Genomic DNA, 20,066 nt, shown 5'->3' on the forward strand with positions numbered 1-20,066 from the left:
AGACTTAGTGTGTTCGGAAGCAGTACCTCATTTATGCTGCCTGCTCAAGATTAAACATAACACCAGCTGATAGTTGTTTGTAAAGGGCACTTCAATTCAGTTTATAAAATTAACTTAATTTGCATGTATTGAATCTTTGAGAGGCAGTGCAAAACTTTCAGTTGCAAGAAGCTAATTATGCTGTTCACTTGTGCTCCAAAATTGATGTAATTTAGTGCTGTCCTTTGTGTACAATATATGTTAATGATTATTAGTTTCTTTGAGGATATGGAAACATGATTAAAATCAATGAATGTGTCTTTTATGCTAGAAAAACTGGTACTCTGACAGTCACCTCTGTGATAGTACTTGAAGACTTTTCATTGCATTTTAAGTTTAAATGCTCTGAGAAGATCTGATTTATAACAATTACTGATCTTTATTTGTGTTGCAGTATCCACCAAAAAGTGATTGTATTGGTGTTCCTATTCTTGATTACTTATGTGTGTGAAATGGAATTTTGAATAACCAAGGGTTGGGTCATTGCTCTTCATTCTGAATAAATAGTTGTTAATTTAATTGCTGAAAATAATTTTTATTTACAGTTGCATTTTCTTCCGCTTTTGCTTTATATTTGAAGAGTGGAATGTTTTGTTTGGAAATACACGATTGTCCATGAGAGTGGAATTCATGTCCTTGAGACACAGAATTAAATTGTAAAAATAAACAATTTAATTCTAGTCACAACCAATGTGTGGATTGAGCCTTTATACATGAGATAAGTGCCAGAGATGGGGTGTAGTCAGATTAGATTAGAAGGAAAACCTATTCCACATTAAATTGACCCCTCCCACCCTGTAATAATTCTGGGACTGGTTAGGTTCCTGATTCTTGTGGTTTAAGCTTTTTTTTTTTTTTCTTTTTTTTATGTGGTTTGTAAACTGAGAGTTTGTTGTGGTGATCTATTTTTGTCTGCTTCTGGGAACATATGTTATAGCTGTGAAAAGCTACAAACCTGGATTTTTGTTGTTTTTCTGTGTTCTGGTATACTGGGGAAAAAAGTATGTTTTATAGTGGAAATGATAATTGCTTTAATGCAAACTTAAGGTGTAAGAAAATTTTATATAATGGAGTTGTGTCTGTCAAAATTTGCAGCTTTTTATTTGGAACAAACAAAACCTTTAGGTATCAGCACAAAATGACTGCCCTAGGAGAAAGAGAACAGCAGAACATAGAGCATACATGTCTGGTTATTGAAACTGCTGATTAGGTTAGGATTTGCTGCTTCAGTAATACAACAGTAATTTCTGTGATCTGTGACATTTCCAAACTTGCAGTCGAGCCTTATTTTGTAGTCACTGTGTGCTGGGGGCATACAGGATACAAGGAGATTAATGTGAATGAGGAATACTGAGAAGAAAACCTGTGTGTAGAGTACAAATACATTAATGGACTAGAAATATCACCTTTATGGTGGAATAATACCAGGATGGAGTTGTCTTTATTGAAGGATGAGTGCAAGCTCCTTCTGGACCTTCACAGTGCTTTTAAATGAAAATTTAAATGGACTAATCTATTTTGATTATTTTAAACTGAAAACTTTTATGGACTAATCTGTTTTGATTCTTCTGTGATGTTTGTCACCATTGTATCTGTGGACATCAGCCTGTACTTGGATAAGTCTATATGAATTAAATTAGCCAACTAAGAAGTGTGCATACTTGTACCTTCACAAAAATAACTATAACATAACAGATACTGAAATGTACAACTAAAGTGGAAAACGAGAGTCTGGCAGCATAGCAGTAGTTCAGTCTGGCCTTGTATTGTGAAAAACTGTAGAAAAGGTGCTTGTTAAAAAGATCACATAAATTCTGATACCAAGCAGCATCCTGTTCATCACAATTGTTGGACCCACTATAACCTTGTCTTCAATTGTACCAGTTTTACTTAAAGCAAAAGCTTGTATTTCAGAAGATGCAATAGAAATGATCTCATACATATGTTTTGGTATTTTCTGTTATGAGGATGCTTCTTGTTTTCAAATGATATATGCCTGAATTCTAGTGTGATGCCATGGATTTATGGAAAAATGCATATTACAATTGACAGAGAAGTTTGAATGGATTAGAGAACTAGATATAGTAAAGTTACTAATTTCTGAACTAGATCAAATAAGTAATTTCAAATGAACATAGCAATCTTGGCTGGGTTGTAATTCCCTTCTTCCTGTTTCCTCACATGCCTTCTTGTAGAAGCACATTAGGGACCATTTTATTTCGTTTGTGGATGACTGCTAATGCCTTGTTTTTACAGCTATTTTTCCTATCATACTTTTGTGGGTAATTTTTAAATACCTAGATTTGCAAGTACATTGCAACCTGGGGCTTTCTTAATGTTACTTGATGATTTTCTACAGGCTGTTTGATAAACAGTGTCTTCTAATGTGCAGGCAAGTGTAAGGAAAAATAAACGTTTTATACATAGAGAGCTATCTAAATAGCATCTCTGCTCCATATGTTGTAGTACCCACGAGAGGCTCATTATAATCCCTGGACCTTTTGTGCACCAAATACTTCAGTCCAGATAATGCTGTGCTCCATCTGCCTTAATCTCTGAGCGGCACAATGTGAAATTCTTAATGCTTTGACCTGCTGTATGCTGGCGTTTTTGATCTTGGATTTTTCTTGTCCATGTTGCCATTTCAAACAAGTTTTCAAGGTTACTGCTTTGAAGTTTGTAAGTTTTACTGAAGGGTTTGGGTGGTTTGGTTTTTTTGTTTGTTTCTTTTGTTTTGTCTAAACCTACTGTAATTTACAAAAGATGAAAAATGTATCACAGACTCACAGAATGTTAGGGGCTGGAAGGGAACTTGAAAGATCATCTGGTCCACCCCCCTCTGACAGAGCAGGATCACCTGTACTGGTGTATGAATCTCTAAATTATTTTTCCTATATTTTATGTGTCTGGATTTTTTTATGCCATCTTTTAAAGGGTTGATATTTGTTGATCTTATTGAAGGTGTCACTGACTGGGTGGGGATCCAGAAGTATGTGGTGGGGACAGAGTGGCTGGAAAGCAGCCAGGAAGAAAGGGATGTTGGGGTACTGGGAGATAGTAGGCTGGACGTGAGACAGCAGTGTGCCCAGGTGGCCAAGAGAGCCAATGGCATCCTGGCCTCTATCAGAAACAGTGTGGCTAGTAGAACGAGGGAGGTTATTCCTCCCCTGTGCTCAACACTGGTCAGGCCACATCTTGAGTATTGTGTCCAGTTCTGGGCCACTCAATTCAAGAGAGATGTTGAGGTGCTGGAACGTGTCCAGAGAATGGTGATGAAGCTGGTGAGAGGCCTGGACCACAAACCCTATGAGGAGAGGCTGAGGGAGCTGGGGTTGTTTAGCCTAGAGAAGAGGAGGCTCAGGGGTGACCTCATTGCTGTCTACAACTACCTGAAGGGAGGTTGTAGCCAGGTGGGGGTTGGCCTCTTCTCCCAGGCAACCAGCAATAGAACAAGAGGACACAGTCTCAAGTTGTGCCAGGGTAGGTCTAGGCTGGATGTTAGGAGGAAGTTCTTCCCAGAGAGAGTGATTGGCATTGGAATGGGCTGCCCAGGGAGGTAGTGGAGTCACCGTCCCTGGAGGTGTTCAAGAGAAGACTGGATGAGGCACTTAGTGCCATGGTCTAGTTGACTGGATAGGGCTGGTAGATATGTCGGACTGGATGATCTTGGAGGTCTCTTCCAACCTCGTTGATTCTATGTAATGATCTTTTTTCAGCAAAGAGTCCTGCTTCACTGACATGCATCTAAACATGCCACCAGGATAAACCAGACACCGCACTGATTTCAGAATTTTGTTCTTAATTTTTTTTGTTCATTGTAGCTGTCAGATAGTTCCTCCCCAGAGTCCCTGTGTTTACATTTAAAGCTGTTTAAAAAGTTGACTGTCCATTTGGAAAATATTCTGCTGTAAGAAATAATTAATATGTTATTTAAAGGAGCATTAGAAGTAACTTTGTAACCTCAGATTCTAAAAGTAAATTAGACTTGGAAATAATAATTTCAACCTTGCTACAACTGATAATTCACTTTGAGCATTGAACTTCAACATTTTTATGTACAAATGACAGGCTCACATGACACATGCATAATTTTTTAACTCATTAATGCGATACAGAAAAATAAACTATATTAATGAAGAATAGCTATATTAAATATAGCTGTAGCATAAATTTGAAATTAATATAACTAAAATATATGTGTCTAAATTTCTCTACAATATAGAGAAAATGTTTTACATTGAGATATGATGTTATAGCAATGTTTATTTCAGTAGTTTTCACAGATTTTCTCAAATTGAATGTTTTCCAAGAGAATACTTTATTAGAGGGCATTGAGAGTATAAAATATAATCTATAAAAGCAGAATATTATCTCCAGGAGTCATAACTAATGTTTTTTGTATTTTTAAACAAAGACTTCAACCAGAAAATTATAATTATAGTTGTAAAGATCCTTTCTTAAAATCTTCCCTGTACTATCCTAAATTCTTTCTTGCAATTACAATAAGTGCTTATCATTACCTTTTCCCCTTCTCTTCTCCTAAGACCACCTAAGTATATGAAAGCACTGCACATTTTCATCAAACAATAGTTAGGATTATTCATTTATACATACAGTTTCTGGTTGAAGATAGTGCTGCAAACTATTTGATGCCTGCATTCAAGCTCTTCCTTCCCCTGTGGTAACAGAAGTCATCTTGAAGCCTCTCTTCCTGAAAGACTGATGGGTAACCTTCTGTTTGCTGGCAGCTGGATGATGAACTTTTGTGTCAACAGTTGCGTGGCAACTCTGCACGTGCAAGTACCTATCCATTGGTAAATGCCTGTCTGTGTGTTTTGGAGAGACAAGCTTACGAAATACACCTGGCAAAAATGTGTACACTCTTCAGTGAGATGCTGATGTAATAGCTTCTTACTCATAATGTTAAAAATTATGTTACATGGAAGGATGTAGAGTTAGAGACAAATTTGTTTATAAGTCTTCTCAGACTGTTTAATATGTGTGTGCATATATTTGCTGATTTTAGGAAAGAAGTGCTACAATAGAGTAGAATAATCCACAGACATGCTCAGAGGGAGGGGGGAAGGAATGAAAGACAAAAGATAAAAAATTCAGGGCAAGTAGAGAAGTTTTTCAGCACAAAAGCTGATACTGGCTTTGGTGGCTTTGCAAATCGATTGCTGGTAGGGATGCTGTTGGTGTTTTTCCCCTCATCTTTATTCCTGTTGTGTCTTGTAATACTACATGTGTCCAAAAATACAAAGGTAGAACCTGAGCTCCCAGCTTTGCAGCCATTTAATACTTCCACTGTTGCCTTGGCCAAGTGATGTACTGAGAATGTAGCATTTTGTCTTGGCTGTTTTAACCTGGCTGCTAGATTCTGTGTCACTATTAATTAGCTTGTAGTTCCAGGAGCATATGGTTGGTCTCCTGTGGATTGTCTGATCAATTGCTTTTCTTCAGATACTAGATTTTTCTGTAGATAGCAGCATGGGGCTTTTGCAAGAAGTTCATAACAAGATCTGGTAGTGGTTTTAATGGAAGGGGTGAACTGAACATTCATGCTTCATTATTAATGAGAAATAGATTTCACTGTAAGGAATTTAAAGGGTAAGTAAATTTGTCTGATTTATTGAAGTTGTTTTGTTTTTTTTTTTAATCATAAATCAATAATACTACGATACATCTGTTAGACAATGTTTTCCAGCTCAAACTGTGTCTACAAAGAATGTGATAGATATGTTTTTTTGTGGAATGTCTCAGAGGAGGAGGTCTGAAATGTGCCAGACCTTATGGCAGAGAAGTAGAATTCCAGCCAGAAAAATTGAGAGGTAAAGTTCAGCAAAGAGTGTTAAGGTGTATGAAAAGGTATAATTTGTTAAACACTAGACAAACCCCTAATTTTTAGAGATTCTGTTTTTATGTGGAATAATTATAAAGGTAATAATGTGCTGACTGGGGCAATAATCTCTTTAGGTGGATTGATTCAAACAATGTGTTCTTAAATGATAAGCTGAAAGGAAATAAATTTAACATTTGCCCTGAATTGATGAGGTTATTATTCTGTTTCATAACCAGTTTCAAAGTCTGTGAAATCTGTTGTGAATGTTTACATGAAATATGCAGAAAGAAAATGTAATTGAGTTACAAGTATTAAGCAGGAGTTACAGGTGATGGTGAAGTGTTTTTGCTTTAAAAGGGGGAAAAAAAAGATGTAACACATTGTGATAGTAACTGTCAGAAGTAACAGTAAAGATGTTCCTGTCTTTTAGGAGACAGATCTTGTCATTGCAATGTTATTAATATCTAGAAAGGATTTTAGTAAAGAATATCCTGATGGCTTACTTTGTAGAACTGGGTTTCCTTAGTTCTGCAACTGGGAGAATAAAGAAATCATATCTGTGGCAGAAATACTGCTTTCAGTAGTCTTTCATCAGAGTGATTTGAATTTCTGTTTTGCATAGAAGTAGTTCATCACTTCCATATTTCTGAAAACACAACAAAGAAAAGCTATATTATTAAGTTCCAAATATTCTGTTTGTGAGAGTATCAAATGAAACTGCATGTATTTATGTTTCCCATTATTTTAGTTGAAAAATAACTCTGCTTCTTCAATATAAAAATGCTGAAAGACTCCAAAATTCAGGACACAATGTGATTTCTCCTATTACTGTATGTCAGAGTTAGGATGAGATAGAGGGAGCAGGGGCTCTAGAAACTGATGTTGTGCAGGGTCTACCAGGGATTCATTAGTTTGAAACATCAGTTTAAATTGAATTTGCCAATAGGTGAATGTTGTGGTAGGCCTAATAGGCCAAAAATACATGTCCTGGCTTCCACAGGCATGTTTTTCTCATCTCCCTCCTTCTGTTTTGGGAAGAAGGACAGGAAAGAGGATAAAGAACCTGGAGCCACTGAGTCTAAGGACTCTGGCCTGCCCAGACTACATCCTGTGGTAAACAAGATACAGGCCTTGTGCAAGGCCTATGCTTTTCCCAAATTTAGGTAAATTGGTTTCACCTAATATGGTCAAGCTTGGCTAACTGCCATTCTGATTGGCTATTCTGTGTCCAAAGACTCATTAGTCTTGGGCTGTATTGATAAAAATAATTGAGCAGGTAGCACAACATGTTCTGCTGTTGTATTTGTGCCTGCTACTGCCTGCTGCTTTTGCTTTCTGTTTCTGGCAGCATACGATCTTACTGCCTTGTTGCATCTTGGCATGCTATGCTAAGCTGTAAGCTAGCTCTGCTACACAATAACAAACTCTGATGCTCTGAGTTTGTTTGCCTGGAAACTGCCTGCCTCAAGTTTACCAGGAACAGGCTCTAAATGCCTCCATGTGATCGGCCTGCATAGCTAGCATGACGTCATGCTAAGACTGCACATCGCAAGACATCCTGCCTATACCTGAAAGTCTCCTGCCAGGACAGGAAGTCCTGGAGACACACACATCATCCAGAGAAGCCGGGATAAGGTCAGAGATTGTCTCCCTCCTTTCCCCAGAAGCCTGGGAAGAGTCAGATGTCTTAGTGGTGGAGAAGACACTAACAGAATTCCCTGAAAGCATTTTGGGTACTGTGAATCTGTTGCTAGTCCCACGAGTCAGGAAATTATATTTTGTGAGTAAATACTTAAAACCTCTTGTAAGTCACCATTGCCTTCTGCCATGAGCAGAAAGAAGCTCCTTGAGTCCATCTATCTAGTGGGCAAATGGTATGTTGACCACAAGCGGTATTTGACCGCAGGAACTTTTCTCTTACAGTTCAGTTAATATTTATATATTTTTTGCAAGTTATTTCTAGGTCTAGTTATTCCTCTGTGTGTTTCCATGACCGTGCAAAGAAACAATTATTATTAAAATTAGTGGTCAGGGGCAGCAGGAGTTCAGAATATCAGAATTGCTACTCAATATTGATTTTGGAAAAGTACCATCTCACATTAATTAATTACCCCTTCACATTGCAGTGAAGGGCAGCATTTCTTACAGTGAAATTGCAGTAACGTCACACAGTCTTGTACCTTTCCAGCAGTACTTGCATAATCAACTTGCTTTTCAGAGGCATAACTAATATGATCAAACAACTTGTGTTTAACTGTGCTTTTCAGGGTTCAATGGTTTTGGCCTAAATAAATGTATGAGTGGTAGAATAATAAGTGGTAAGTTGGAGTGGAATAGTCCCACGTGTCATTACTTAGCTGCCCAGCTTGGCAATGTGCTTTTAAAGTGTCAATGTAGCAAACAAGGTGTCCTTGTGCTATGGGGTGTCCCTGTCATATATGTGACAATTTTAATTGATTTGATGTGTTTTCAGTTATCAGAAGTGTGGAAGCTACGCATTTGTGCATTTGCATTTGTGCAAATACTAATAAAGACGTTATACTGTGTTGAAAATAGTCAGCTTTCCCTTACATAACACAGTCTGTCTTTGGAGTTCACAAGCTAATAATTACTAGCATATGGAGATAAAATAGCTTGCAGAATTTTGGTTGTAAATTCCATCTGAATGCTATTTGGTTAGTTCAGTTTATCTGATGATTTTTTTTTTCTCAGATATGCACACTTAGATTTTGTCTGGTTGCATTAGTTTTCTTCTTGCTTAGCAGAATTGTTACCATTTAGTCATTGTTAGCAGGTACTTCTAGCACAGGTTCACAAGAAACTGTTAAGTCAAGCAAAGGTTAAATGCCGAATATCAAGCTCTCTTCTGCTGTGTAGACTTTTAAATTCTGATGAAAAATTCAGTTCTTTTTAATTCTTATGTGCACATTACTTTTTAAATCCTACTGTGGATGTTGGGAGACCCTTACAGATAACAGAATCAATTTATTCTTCAACCTTATTATTCAACTCTAATGTTGCTTAAAATTTGGTTTATAACAAGTTTAATCTTCGTTTTTATTCTTGTTTTTCAGATTATGGCGCAGGCTCAAGGTTTGGGGAAGAGATACATTAAAGCCTTTTTTAAAGGTTTCTTTGTTGCTGTTCCAGTAACAGTGACTTTCCTGGACAGAGTTGCCTGTGTAGCAAGAGTGGAAGGAGCATCGATGCAGGTATTTTGTCAGTTAGGCAACTAAAGTCAGTGTCCACTGACTGTAGCAAGGTGCAAAAAATATCCTTTTCACTATTTTTATTAAATGACCTCATCATAGCATGAGGTAGTTTCATTTTTACTTTGTTGAACAAATACTTTTGTGATATGAAAAAGCTTTTGAGAATGAGACTTGCCCAAATCCTGTCTGAGTAAAAGGAAAATAACATAGCTAAGTATTGATGAAGATGCTTTTATATATTTATTTATCTTAAACTTATTTATTTATTTATGTCTATGTATTTTGTATATATTCCTAGTTATTTACCTTTGCTTATCAGGATATAAGTGGTAGTTAGCTGTTTTTACTTTGCTTATACTGACTGTTTATAGTGTTGTCAAGTAAGTATAAAATAACATTTGTTTGTAACATGTAGAAGATAAATAAATACTCATTCTAGTGAGCAGCTACTTTGTTTCTTCTGTTTTTTGAACTTGAAAAATACATATTATAGTGTAGTTAGACATTTTTTATATTGTTTCTTTGCATTTTAAATAATATGCACTGTGTGTTGCTGTGCATCACCACTGATAACTTATTTTGTTCTACTGTTGCAACATTCCAGTTTGCAGAGACTAAAAATTTGATTCTCACATGCCAAGCTGTTTTTTCTGATTGTCTAAGTAAGCTCAGAACCATGAAGAGCAGGTTACACAGCAATCAAGACCAACTGCTAGAGTTTGAATTGTGCAGCATTCACACAGACAAAACTTGGACTAGAATCTGGGCTTGGCTGATCTGTGTTTAATGTTATAAAAAGATTATGGTGGTGGGAAGAGCATGACAAGGTACCATTGTGACTTCTGTGGCAGTCTTTAATTTGATGTTTAATGCCTATCACAAAACCTCAGCTGGTCTAGAAGCAACTCTCATCTCAAGATTAAGGACCAAAGTAAACTCATTGTGCTCCAGTAATTCTACAATCCCAGACCAGAAAGTTAGATGTAATGTATTATTTCTGCTCTTTTTATCAGTGTTATGAATTTTATTGATGACCAGTGAAAGGTAGGAGAATCTCAGGATTTAGGCTTTGCTCTAGAAAGGAGGAGAGCAGTTGGACAGTGGGAAAACCACTTTCATTCTCTTTTTACTATTTTCAAACAGGAGAAATTCAAATCTATAACACAGCATCTAGATAAATACAAAATGAGACAGATGAATAAAGTCATAGAATCATACATTGATTTGGGTCAAAAGGGATTTTAAAGATCATCTATTTCCAACAGCCTACCGTGGGCATGAATTCCTCCTACTAGAGCAGGTTGTTTAAGGCCTCATCCAACCTGGCTTTGAACGTTTCCAGGATTGGTGCTTTCACAGCTTCCCTGGACAACACGTTCCCATCTCTTACCAATCTGGTGGTGAAGAATTTCTTTGTGATGCCTAATCTAAATCTTGCTTTTTACAGTTTGAAGCCCTTACCTTCTGTTCTATCACTATATGCCTTTGTAAGAAGTCATTCTCCAGCTATCCTGTAGGCCCCTTTCGAATACTGGAAGGCTGCTATAAGGTGCTCTCTGAACCTTCTCCAGGATGAACAACCCCAGCTTTCTCAGCCTGTCTTCATAGGAGAGGTGCTCCAGCCCTCAGATCACCTTCATGGCCCTCTTCTGAACCTGCTCTGACAGTTCCATGTCCCTCTTGTGTTTTGGCTCAAGCTGGACACAATACTTCAGGCAGGGTCTCGTGAGAGCAAAGAGTGAAAATCACATCACTCAATCTGCTGGCCATGTTTCTTTTGGTGCAGGCCAGGATATGATCTGCTTTGACACAGCTTGATGTCATTGGCAGACATGCTGAGGGTGCACTCCATCCCGCTTTCCATGTTGGCAACAAGATGTTAATCAGATGTTAAATCCAACTCCCCCATTTTTCCATCTCCCCAGTTTTTGCCTCTGTTTGGATCTAGAGCCATATGCAGCACTCAAGATGCAGACATGCCTTGGATTTTGTATTTTTGGTGGGTTATCTTGTTTGTTAGTTTTTCTACTAGTGAGCGTGACCTAAATATTGAGTTTGAAGTGATTGTTTTTTCAACATGTCACATTGCCTGTAGTTGTTTGGTCTTTTCTGTTTCTGACAGTGTTCTGTCAGATATCCATTCTTGTTTGGATAGTTTAGCTCAGTATCTGGAAAAAAATTTTCTAGATTGCCCTACTCCAAAAGAAGGTTGAACCCCTTTGGTCAAGACTTACATTTTGTGTTTCCTTTGAAGTCAAAGTCCCAGGTGTCAGAGGGTGCTCCATTATTTTTCTGGAGTGTTGCTTCTGTACTCACTTGAAGGGCCTGTAGTTAACTGTGGTTTGTCCATGAGAGATTGGAAAAACACTGCAGTTATTTGCTCAGATTTATTCAGCTGGACAAAGAAGGATATGCATTCTTCACAGTGGCTAGAGAAAGCAATATATATTCACTGGGTGATTAGAATCTAAGCTTTTCCCGTGATGTCTGTTGACTAAACGTCGCCTCTGTTGATTGATGTATGGGCAGCTTGAAAGCTGACACTAGTAATTTTGCTGACATCTTAGTGTCTAAAATTCTGATTTTATTCTAGACTGCAGCACTGAAATAGAAGTTTGTTTTAAACTTCTATGCATATGGATGCTTTTCAGACTACAAAAAAAAAAAAAACCTTTGTAGTGCTTTTAGTAAGATACTAATTTCCTTGCCAATTTTTAGTAGGCACATAAATAAATCTGACAGGGACACAAGTACGAGGGGTATATTCCTCACTTACAGAGTAGTTTGAAGGAGTAGTGGTCGTTGTGGTTACATCTATTTACTGTATTCTCTGGAGAGGGATCTATGTTGAATGTATCTAAAAACCGTGGGTATGAGAGTGAAGTCCTGTCAGCATGTAGTCACATATCCATCAGTCTGCCAATGGTATCTCACTGTGTCAGTTTGAAGATATCATAGTATGATTCCCAAGATTTTGCTTGCAATAGACCTCTAAGACATCTGACTTGCTTTGTGTACTCATAATTGTGGCTCCTGCTGAGCCTGAAATTAAAAGTTCTGACAAGAAGCAAGGAATAAATCTCTGTGTTCTGCTTGTTCTCCTGCTCTTCTCTGTTGCATGCTGTCTTTCCCCTCTCTAGTTTTGCTTGACCGATCTTACTGCTGCTTCATAGTTACTGACAATGATAATACTTTTTGACACTCTGGCAAGCACACCAAATAAAGGTTCTAATGAAAATACACATTTGCTTTTTTATTCCCAAGCAATTAAGACAGACTTCATGCATATAGTTGTCTCAAGCTGATACTGTGTCTCTACAGGTCTTTCAGCCACCTGTGATAATTCTTCCACTTGTGCTGACTTTGATGGGTATAAGTATTAATTCTAACCTACAGGGAATACCAGTGAAATATTGCAGTTTATAATTTTAACATTTTTTTAAATTGTTTCATTACCTTCTGGGTGTTTTTTCTTTCCAAAATTACTTGGTTTGTTTTATAATCACAACATGGTTTTATTCCTTAGGATTTTAAAGATTGATGTGCTCATCTAGCGTTTTGTTAATAGTGGGTTGCAATCTGTTTGCAACATTGTATGTGATACAAATAACTGGTAATAGGATTTCCTAATTGGTTGTCGTGGGGGGTTTTGTGACTCCTTGGAATGCTGGATGTGTACTTTAAATTTTTTTTGTTATGGACATCTTGCTACACTTTTATTTCCTGTTGAGTTTCTTGCTTGTCTGGTGTTCATACACAGTGATGGGGAAAAGGCAACCCACTGTGGATATATGGATTTTTAAATTCATGAAATCAAGTGGGCTGTTTTCAGGTGAGGTAGAAGAAGACAGTGTGTGTGCAACTTTATATGCAAGTTCTGTCACATAGTTCAATACCAAGGATTATAGCAAGTAGCCTGACCAGCGATCTCTGACAAAGCACACTTGTTTCAGCAGCAAACATTATTGAATGTTCTATTCCATTATGCATAATAGCAGTTGTAATTATTCTGTGGCAGTTCTCCTGACTTTATTATTAGGATTATTGTACCTAAGCCTGTGAGCTCATGTGAATATTCTTTCTGTTCCCCAAGCTATAAGCAAATAAGTTGTGACCTTCTGGTATTCACTAGCAGCATAACAATTATCAAGTTAATCATTATTTATAGTAAAAGGGCATGCTTTAACCCTCCTACTTATGGAACCTCATGTCCTGTGAGGCTTCATCATATGGCTGGGGATCTCAATTTGCATGCTTTTAGCATTAGATTAGTTAGTAATTGGAAAGAGTGAATGTTTTATGACTTCTGCAGCTCCAGTTATAAATTAAGACCTGTGTGTCTCATTTGTAGGAGGCTATTATGCCAAGAACTTGGGCAAACAAGTTATAATGCTTCAAGCTGGAGGCAGGAAGAAGGTCCTGTATTATTTCTTATAAAACCAAAGAGTTTTTGTGAGCCTATTCACTACCTTTTCAGAAGCTGTATTTTTGTTTTGCTAGACCTGAGACTTTACTACTAGTAAAAATGTCATGGGGAACAGGCTGTCTCTAAACAGACTGCGTTAAATCTATACTTTTTGTTATGGTATCACAATTTATGTTATTTACATTAGAGAAAGTTTTGCAGCATGTTTTAGATACTTGCTTACATACTCTTTTAACCTATCACCTTCCTTACTGTTCATGTGAATTAAACCTGCTCAGGACTTCAGCATGTTACTTCTTGCACACTGAAAAGCTAGTTTTGTGCAAGTCCCATTTGAAATAAATCTTCATTGACATGATCTGTTTAACCTAGAAAATATGAGTGAGGGAACTGTGGTAAAGAGAAAATAACACTTTCAAATCACTTTTGAAGTTAAAAATAAATATTGACTATCCATCCTGATTTGAGAGGATAGTTTTTCTGAGTAAAAATCCAATGAAATTTACCACCGTGTAGTTACTTGTGTTGAGAACAGTTAATTTCACTGCTATAGCCCACTTTGCTCATCAAAGGTACAAGTGGTCTAGGGAGGGAAATTTCAGCAGTGAGAGTCTCATATCTCAAAAAAAGGTCAAATTTTAGCAAATATTTCATCTGTCATACTAAAAAAATGAAGAGCTGCCTGCCCTTCATACTCTATTACATGTATCACCTAGCTTTAGAGTCTTGGAGATACCATAATTGTATTGAAGACTCGGAACAAACGTATTGAGAAAGAAGCTATCTCAAAGACTTTATCCTGAATTACTCCTGAATACTTCCTGTATTAGAGTATTGTATTAAGCCCTGGAGAAATCAATGAAGACTGTTCTGTGATGGTCTGCTTTCTTCCTCTGCTATTTCTGATGGGTTAACTCAGAACCAGAATTGAGCAGGTACCCTGGTTTTGTACCAGTTTCCACAAAGTAGTTCTTTCTGGTACTGTGTACCTCTTGATACTCTCTACTAATTAATTACTTTGTTATTTTAATATTTGGCTTAATGAACAGTTTCATTTCATTGCAAGGGTCTGTGTGAGTTCATGCTGCTTTATATGCTGTTAGGAAGGGCTCATGTTTGCTGGTAGTGTCAGTATGTGCTGTAAGAGCAAGGCTCGTTTGTTCCCTTTGCAAGGGGTGCTGAGATTAGTGTTGTTATAAGTACATACTTAATTTTTAGTGTATTACACTTGTGTAAGAGGTAATAACCCTGCAGGAAGTGCTTTTTCTGGGAATTAGTGTTCTCTTAGTTACTTTTTTGGTTTTAATATTAAATGATATCACTTCTTTTCATCAGGCTTGTCATATGTAATTTAGTTTGTGTGCAGTAGTGTATTGAAAAAGATGAACTGCAGTTAGTCATAAACTTACGACATTTAACATGACATTTATTAAATAAATTGTGATGGTTTGGGTGTTCCCCGTCCCCCCACACTTTAGAAGTTACCCAGACTAGACTCAGCCAGCTCTGGGAATATAAATGAAGCTATTTATTTACAGCTAGCACACTATACAAGCAGATATTTACAGTATATAAAATTATATACAGAAATATACAAGGTAAAAGGTAATACAGAAATACAACTCCCCTCCCAGAATCCTGAGTCCCCAGGAGGGGCTCTCAACCACCCCTGCACCTTCCCCCTACCCCTCTCAACCTTACCCCATATATGAAGAAAATCCTAGAATACAAGACATTCCTAATCTTCTAGTTAACGGGTACAGTTTCACTGAGTTTAATAGATATTACTTGTTGATGGAATGAGGGTTAGGTGGAAGATTCTTGAAGGAACTGTAGATATAAAGCTTGGTTTTTTTGCTCTCTCTCAGCCTTCTTTGAATCCTGGGGGAAGACAAGCATCTGATGTAGTACTCTTAAACCACTGGAGCATTCGGAATTATGATGTACAACGTGGGGACATTGTGTCATTGGTGTAAGTCGTTTTGCACACATTTCAATACATGCTTATATAAATGTTGAGCCGTCAGTATTTAGAATACCGTATGTGTGAACAAGGAACATAAACATTTTAATAATGCATTATTCTTGTTCCTTTAATCAGTTTTCAAAACCTAGATGTTCAAATAATGCATTATCACGTATTTACTGAAAGGAATGCTGTGGAAGATAATTATGTGATATGGTATATATATGCACCAAAACTGCCAAGAAAAAAGAGATGTGGGATTAAGAGAGAAAATAGATAAGTTTAACAGAGTATACTTCTAAAATTGTTTGGCTATGCACTCATATTTGTAGAGGAAAATAGTGTTTCATTTCCAATTAGTGTTTTTTTTTTCCTGGAGAAATCTGGCTACTGAATAAAATTTAAGATAAGATTATGAGAATTCATCTGTCTTTATAAAAGACAAATGAAGCAACAACAACAGCAGAAAGTTTTACAATTCCAATGGGAAGGTCTGTGTATCAAGACAAAAGGTGGCAGTGTTCCACTGTTGAAATCATGTTCAAGACTAACAGAGGACAGAAACTCCATTTCAGCCTTAATGTAAGATAGAAATGGAATGTCAAGGTGTACATAAATGACACAGTGATATAATGCATACTTGTACTACATGCTTGGATAATTTAAGCTTAAGGTTTTAGTTTTGTAGGTGAAGTGCACATTGTGTAGATTGTAACAGAACTGTCTTTGCAAGCTACATTATCCAGTTTCCTTTGTGTGATATATCTCTTCTAATCGTCCCTTTTGCCTTCCTTTTCACTGTAGTGGTAATTCCTATGACAATTTTAATTACTATTTCTTAAAGCAAACTCTCATGTAGACTTCTTAAAAAAATTAAATTTACTTTATGGTCTTGGTCTCTCTTACTGTCTGGCATGTAAGATTTTCTCTAAATGGTCTAGCTACAAACATGAATTTATTCATCTTTTAAATACCTAATATTGAAGAAGGACTCCAGTTTCAGGTCACTGTATATCTGCTTTGATTCTACCTGTGCATCTTTCTGCTCAAGTAATGCTCTAGAGGCCAAAACAAAAGTGTAATTGATTAGTAATTAATAGAATGAATAGAAGATGAGCATGTTGTCTGATAAGAAAACAGAGTAAATCGTTTCATTCTTACACTTCTTGAATATTTGTGGGGCTATTTGAGCCATTTGCATTGATTAGTTTATATGCCTGGGCTTCATAGCTAATATTTTAGATGCTGTGTGGTTTTTGCTTGTTATGGATGGAGCATACGTAGATGTATGTGGAGGAAGTCACCTTGTTTTTATGTACTGTACAGAGGTTTTTCTTAGTCTTTGGGGAAGTATGCTGAATTATCAGACTAGACAATTCAAAAGTAACTTTAAGTACAATATGAATGAAGTTAAGCAATGTAGAAAGCAGTCTATCAAATAGTTTTTGAATGAAAATATTGAAGGATATTTTATGTATTGTAACAGCTTTCAAGTTGTTGAGTACTTCATGATATGGATTTAATTGATGTTACTGTCTTTGATCTACTAGCTTATTGTATTGTTAAGTTTTTCATTGTCCTGCAAAGACCTACAGGATGTAATAGCTGGATGTGATTCTGTACCTGTGTGAGTTGTTCGATACTTTTGATACATGAAGTTTTATGTTGTAAATGGGTTAATATTTTTATACTTTTAATTTCTATTGTTTAGCTGTTATTTCTCAAAGTCACTAGTGAATAGATATCCTGTGTATGTGCATGTGTTTTACTTGGTGGTCCTCAGGATTTGGCTGATGTAGGCAGTGTGTGAACAGAGAAGACCAATCTCTCTTCAGCTGCTGCTTTTTCTGCTCCTGTCAGAGGTTCACACCTGTCAGGTGTGACTCAGGCAGATGGATATGTAAACCTTCTTTCATATACTGCTTGGCTGTCTAATTAATATTTATCTACTGTCTCCTCTTTTCCAAGTCATAGTGGAAAATAGCTATGAGGTTGTGGGAGGGTGGTCTTTTGCTGAGCAAGAGCTAAAGTCAAACATTGTTTTGTGGCAGCTTGTCTAGGGCCACCCAAGCTATTTGCTTTCTTCATAACATCAGAAACATTGTATCATTCTGTATGTGTGCTGTTTCTGTCACCACAGTCCTAAAAGTGATTGTTGAGGTCCCAAATGACAAAATTCAGTGTAAGTAAACTGCCAGCCTTGAAGCCAAAAAGATGTTACTCCTGATGGCCCTGGGCACCTCAAGAGGTCGGTCAGCCTGTCATTGTTATGGTGCTGCTTGCAGATGCAGAAGTTTTTCCTCTCTCATGTGATGAAGTTTGTGATGAACATTTGTATTTTTATTATTTGCTGACTTTGGTTATGAATGAGCACCCTGCCCCCAGCATTTGGTGTCCATGCCTGGTTAAGGTATTAAATAAAGACTGCAAGTTTATGGTAACTTTTGTCATATATCTCTATCATCCGTGTCTCTGCATGTGATGTGGCTGTAACTATGCATCACAGCCATCAAAATTAGCACATGTGCATATCCTTGGGTTTAGACATACTATTTAGAGTGGCATTAATCTTTATAAGTATAAAATTAGAGTCAGATAAAACCAGTGGAGAGAGTACATTTCAGGCAAAGAATGACTTGCTTATTTGCAGTTCAGCATTTTGCAAATAGGTAAATCTCACCTTGACTTTTTAGAAACTCTTTGAAGTTAATGTTTTTCCTTTTACTTATGATTCATCCTTACTGATAGCGGAATTAAGAGAGCTCAGTGTTACTTGCATTAACTTTTGAACACACAATTTTAAGTTGATCCAGAACAAAGGGTAATTATTATCACCCTTAATTTGATTACTTGCTTGAGTGCTTAATGTAAATATTAGTATGTTATGGGGGCTTAATAATTTAAAAATCAACCAATTTTTTTTTCAGTAAAATCAATAGTTTCTCTTACTATGTGTTCCAGTAACTGCACTTCTTAAATAGATGGGGGGGGGGGGGGGGGGGGGGGAAATAAAAGAAGACTGTGATATTTTTACTTTGTAAGAGCTTTGCTGGGGTAGAGTTCAAGAGTTATGTAAAATTTTACCAGGTATTGTAGAATGGGTTATGAGTAGGCTGCTCCCAGACGGTTCTGCTCTGTAAAGTTTGAGTGTCAATAGCATTGTAGCTGGATCAGTATGCATCCCAGTAAGGGCTTGGTTGTTGGGAATATGTGCTGCAGCTGCACCTCCTAGTGCTGAAGGAGATAGTCCTCTTACATTGTGTAACAGACATTTTTGCCAACTTACCTTTATGTAATTTGGTCTCTACTGTACCTTTGTGTAATCTTGTCTTTACTGTGTACAAATGCAGGCATTGTTATAAAAAGATGTTACCAAAGAGTGATTTTATAGTTACAGAATTCATTTTGCTTGTCTCTGCTGAAAACCTTATAACCTGATTGTAAAATTGTGCCCTTGTGAAGTTGTGCACTCTCTTTATTTAATGTAGAAAAAAATTGTTGTTGTCTTGCAGGAGACTGCAGAATCAGCACATGTGTGTAGAAAGGATATTTTATCAATATGACAAAATTTAAGCAAGCTTTTGAAATGAAGACATAACAACATTAATTCAGACATTTAATTTTCTTTTTTAATAAGTAGAAGTTTGGACATTGTTTTGTTCTGGATTAATAGATTTTTTAAAAATGATGTAACAATAACTGAAGTTTAAATGGTTTTGAATTATGACATTTCAAGGTTGTAAGTATTCACAGATAGTAATTTTAGCTTTTAGAGGTCATGCTACTTCTGTGGCAGAGAGAGTACACCTTCTCCAAGGTGTCACTGAGAGCTGGAACTTACTGGTTGGGTTGCAAAGTGTCCCTCCTTTTTTAATTTAGAATGTGTGCTTATGGGTTAAATAAAAATAGGTCTGCTAGTTTAACGTGGAAAAAGATTGAGAACTGGTGCTCTTTGTTCTGTACATTCTGAATGGTGACATGATTTTACAGTTTTGAGCTGTAATAGCTACATTAAAAATAATTGATATAGTTAAAAACATGCTTTTAAAGGTCAGCTATAATAAGAAGAAAACAAACATTGTGTATTTTGATAGCTTCTTGTGAGTTCTTCTATAGAAGCATAATTGCTTGAAGTACAAACCCAATTTTTTACATAGAAACCTCCTTGACATTTGAAAAAAAACAACCCACTGTACTTCCTGTCTGCTATCCTGATGAAGAATGTTAAGTGTATTCTGTCACTGTTTCCTCTGACTGTAAGGTTATGTTCAGACCTTTTGGCAAACTTCCTTGCTTTTGGTAACTGTGAAGTATTTTTATGTGAGGTTATGTGTGTTTGAGCTCTGAAAAATCCAGTGCAAGTCAGCATTCTGGAGGAAGAATCAAAGTACTATGTGTGAGGTTGTCTCTGTAGCTATGTCCCTCACTGACATCAGTTCAGAAATGAGAACTGGAAAAGATACTCACCAGGGTGATTGTATGCAATAGTTCAACAAGTTTCAGCCTATGCACAAAAATGAGAAGAAATGTCGACCCGATCAGTTGATAGAAACAAAAGAGTGTCAAATGGTGAAAAGCAAA

The 20,066-nt window shown here is 36.8% G+C and overlaps 1 protein-coding gene across 5 annotated transcripts in view; it reads left to right on the forward strand.

Annotated features, from left to right (window-relative positions):
• Positions 1-20,066, forward strand: part of IMMP2L (inner mitochondrial membrane peptidase subunit 2) — a 480,812-nt gene that overhangs the window by 10,501 nt on the left and 450,245 nt on the right. For all 5 annotated transcript variants that reach the window (XM_064142892.1, XM_064142893.1, XM_064142894.1 and 2 more), the window contains 2 exons: positions 8,956-9,093; positions 15,388-15,491. In XM_064142892.1, coding sequence (XP_063998962.1) covers positions 8,959-9,093; positions 15,388-15,491 — 239 coding nt within the window. In that variant the 5' untranslated portion in view covers positions 8,956-8,958. Of the gene's footprint in view, positions 1-8,955; positions 9,094-15,387; positions 15,492-20,066 lie in introns of those variants that run through there.

This window comes from Pogoniulus pusillus, chromosome 4 (assembly GCF_015220805.1).
Source record: "Pogoniulus pusillus isolate bPogPus1 chromosome 4, bPogPus1.pri, whole genome shotgun sequence".
Taxonomy (NCBI): domain Eukaryota; kingdom Metazoa; phylum Chordata; class Aves; order Piciformes; family Lybiidae; genus Pogoniulus; species Pogoniulus pusillus.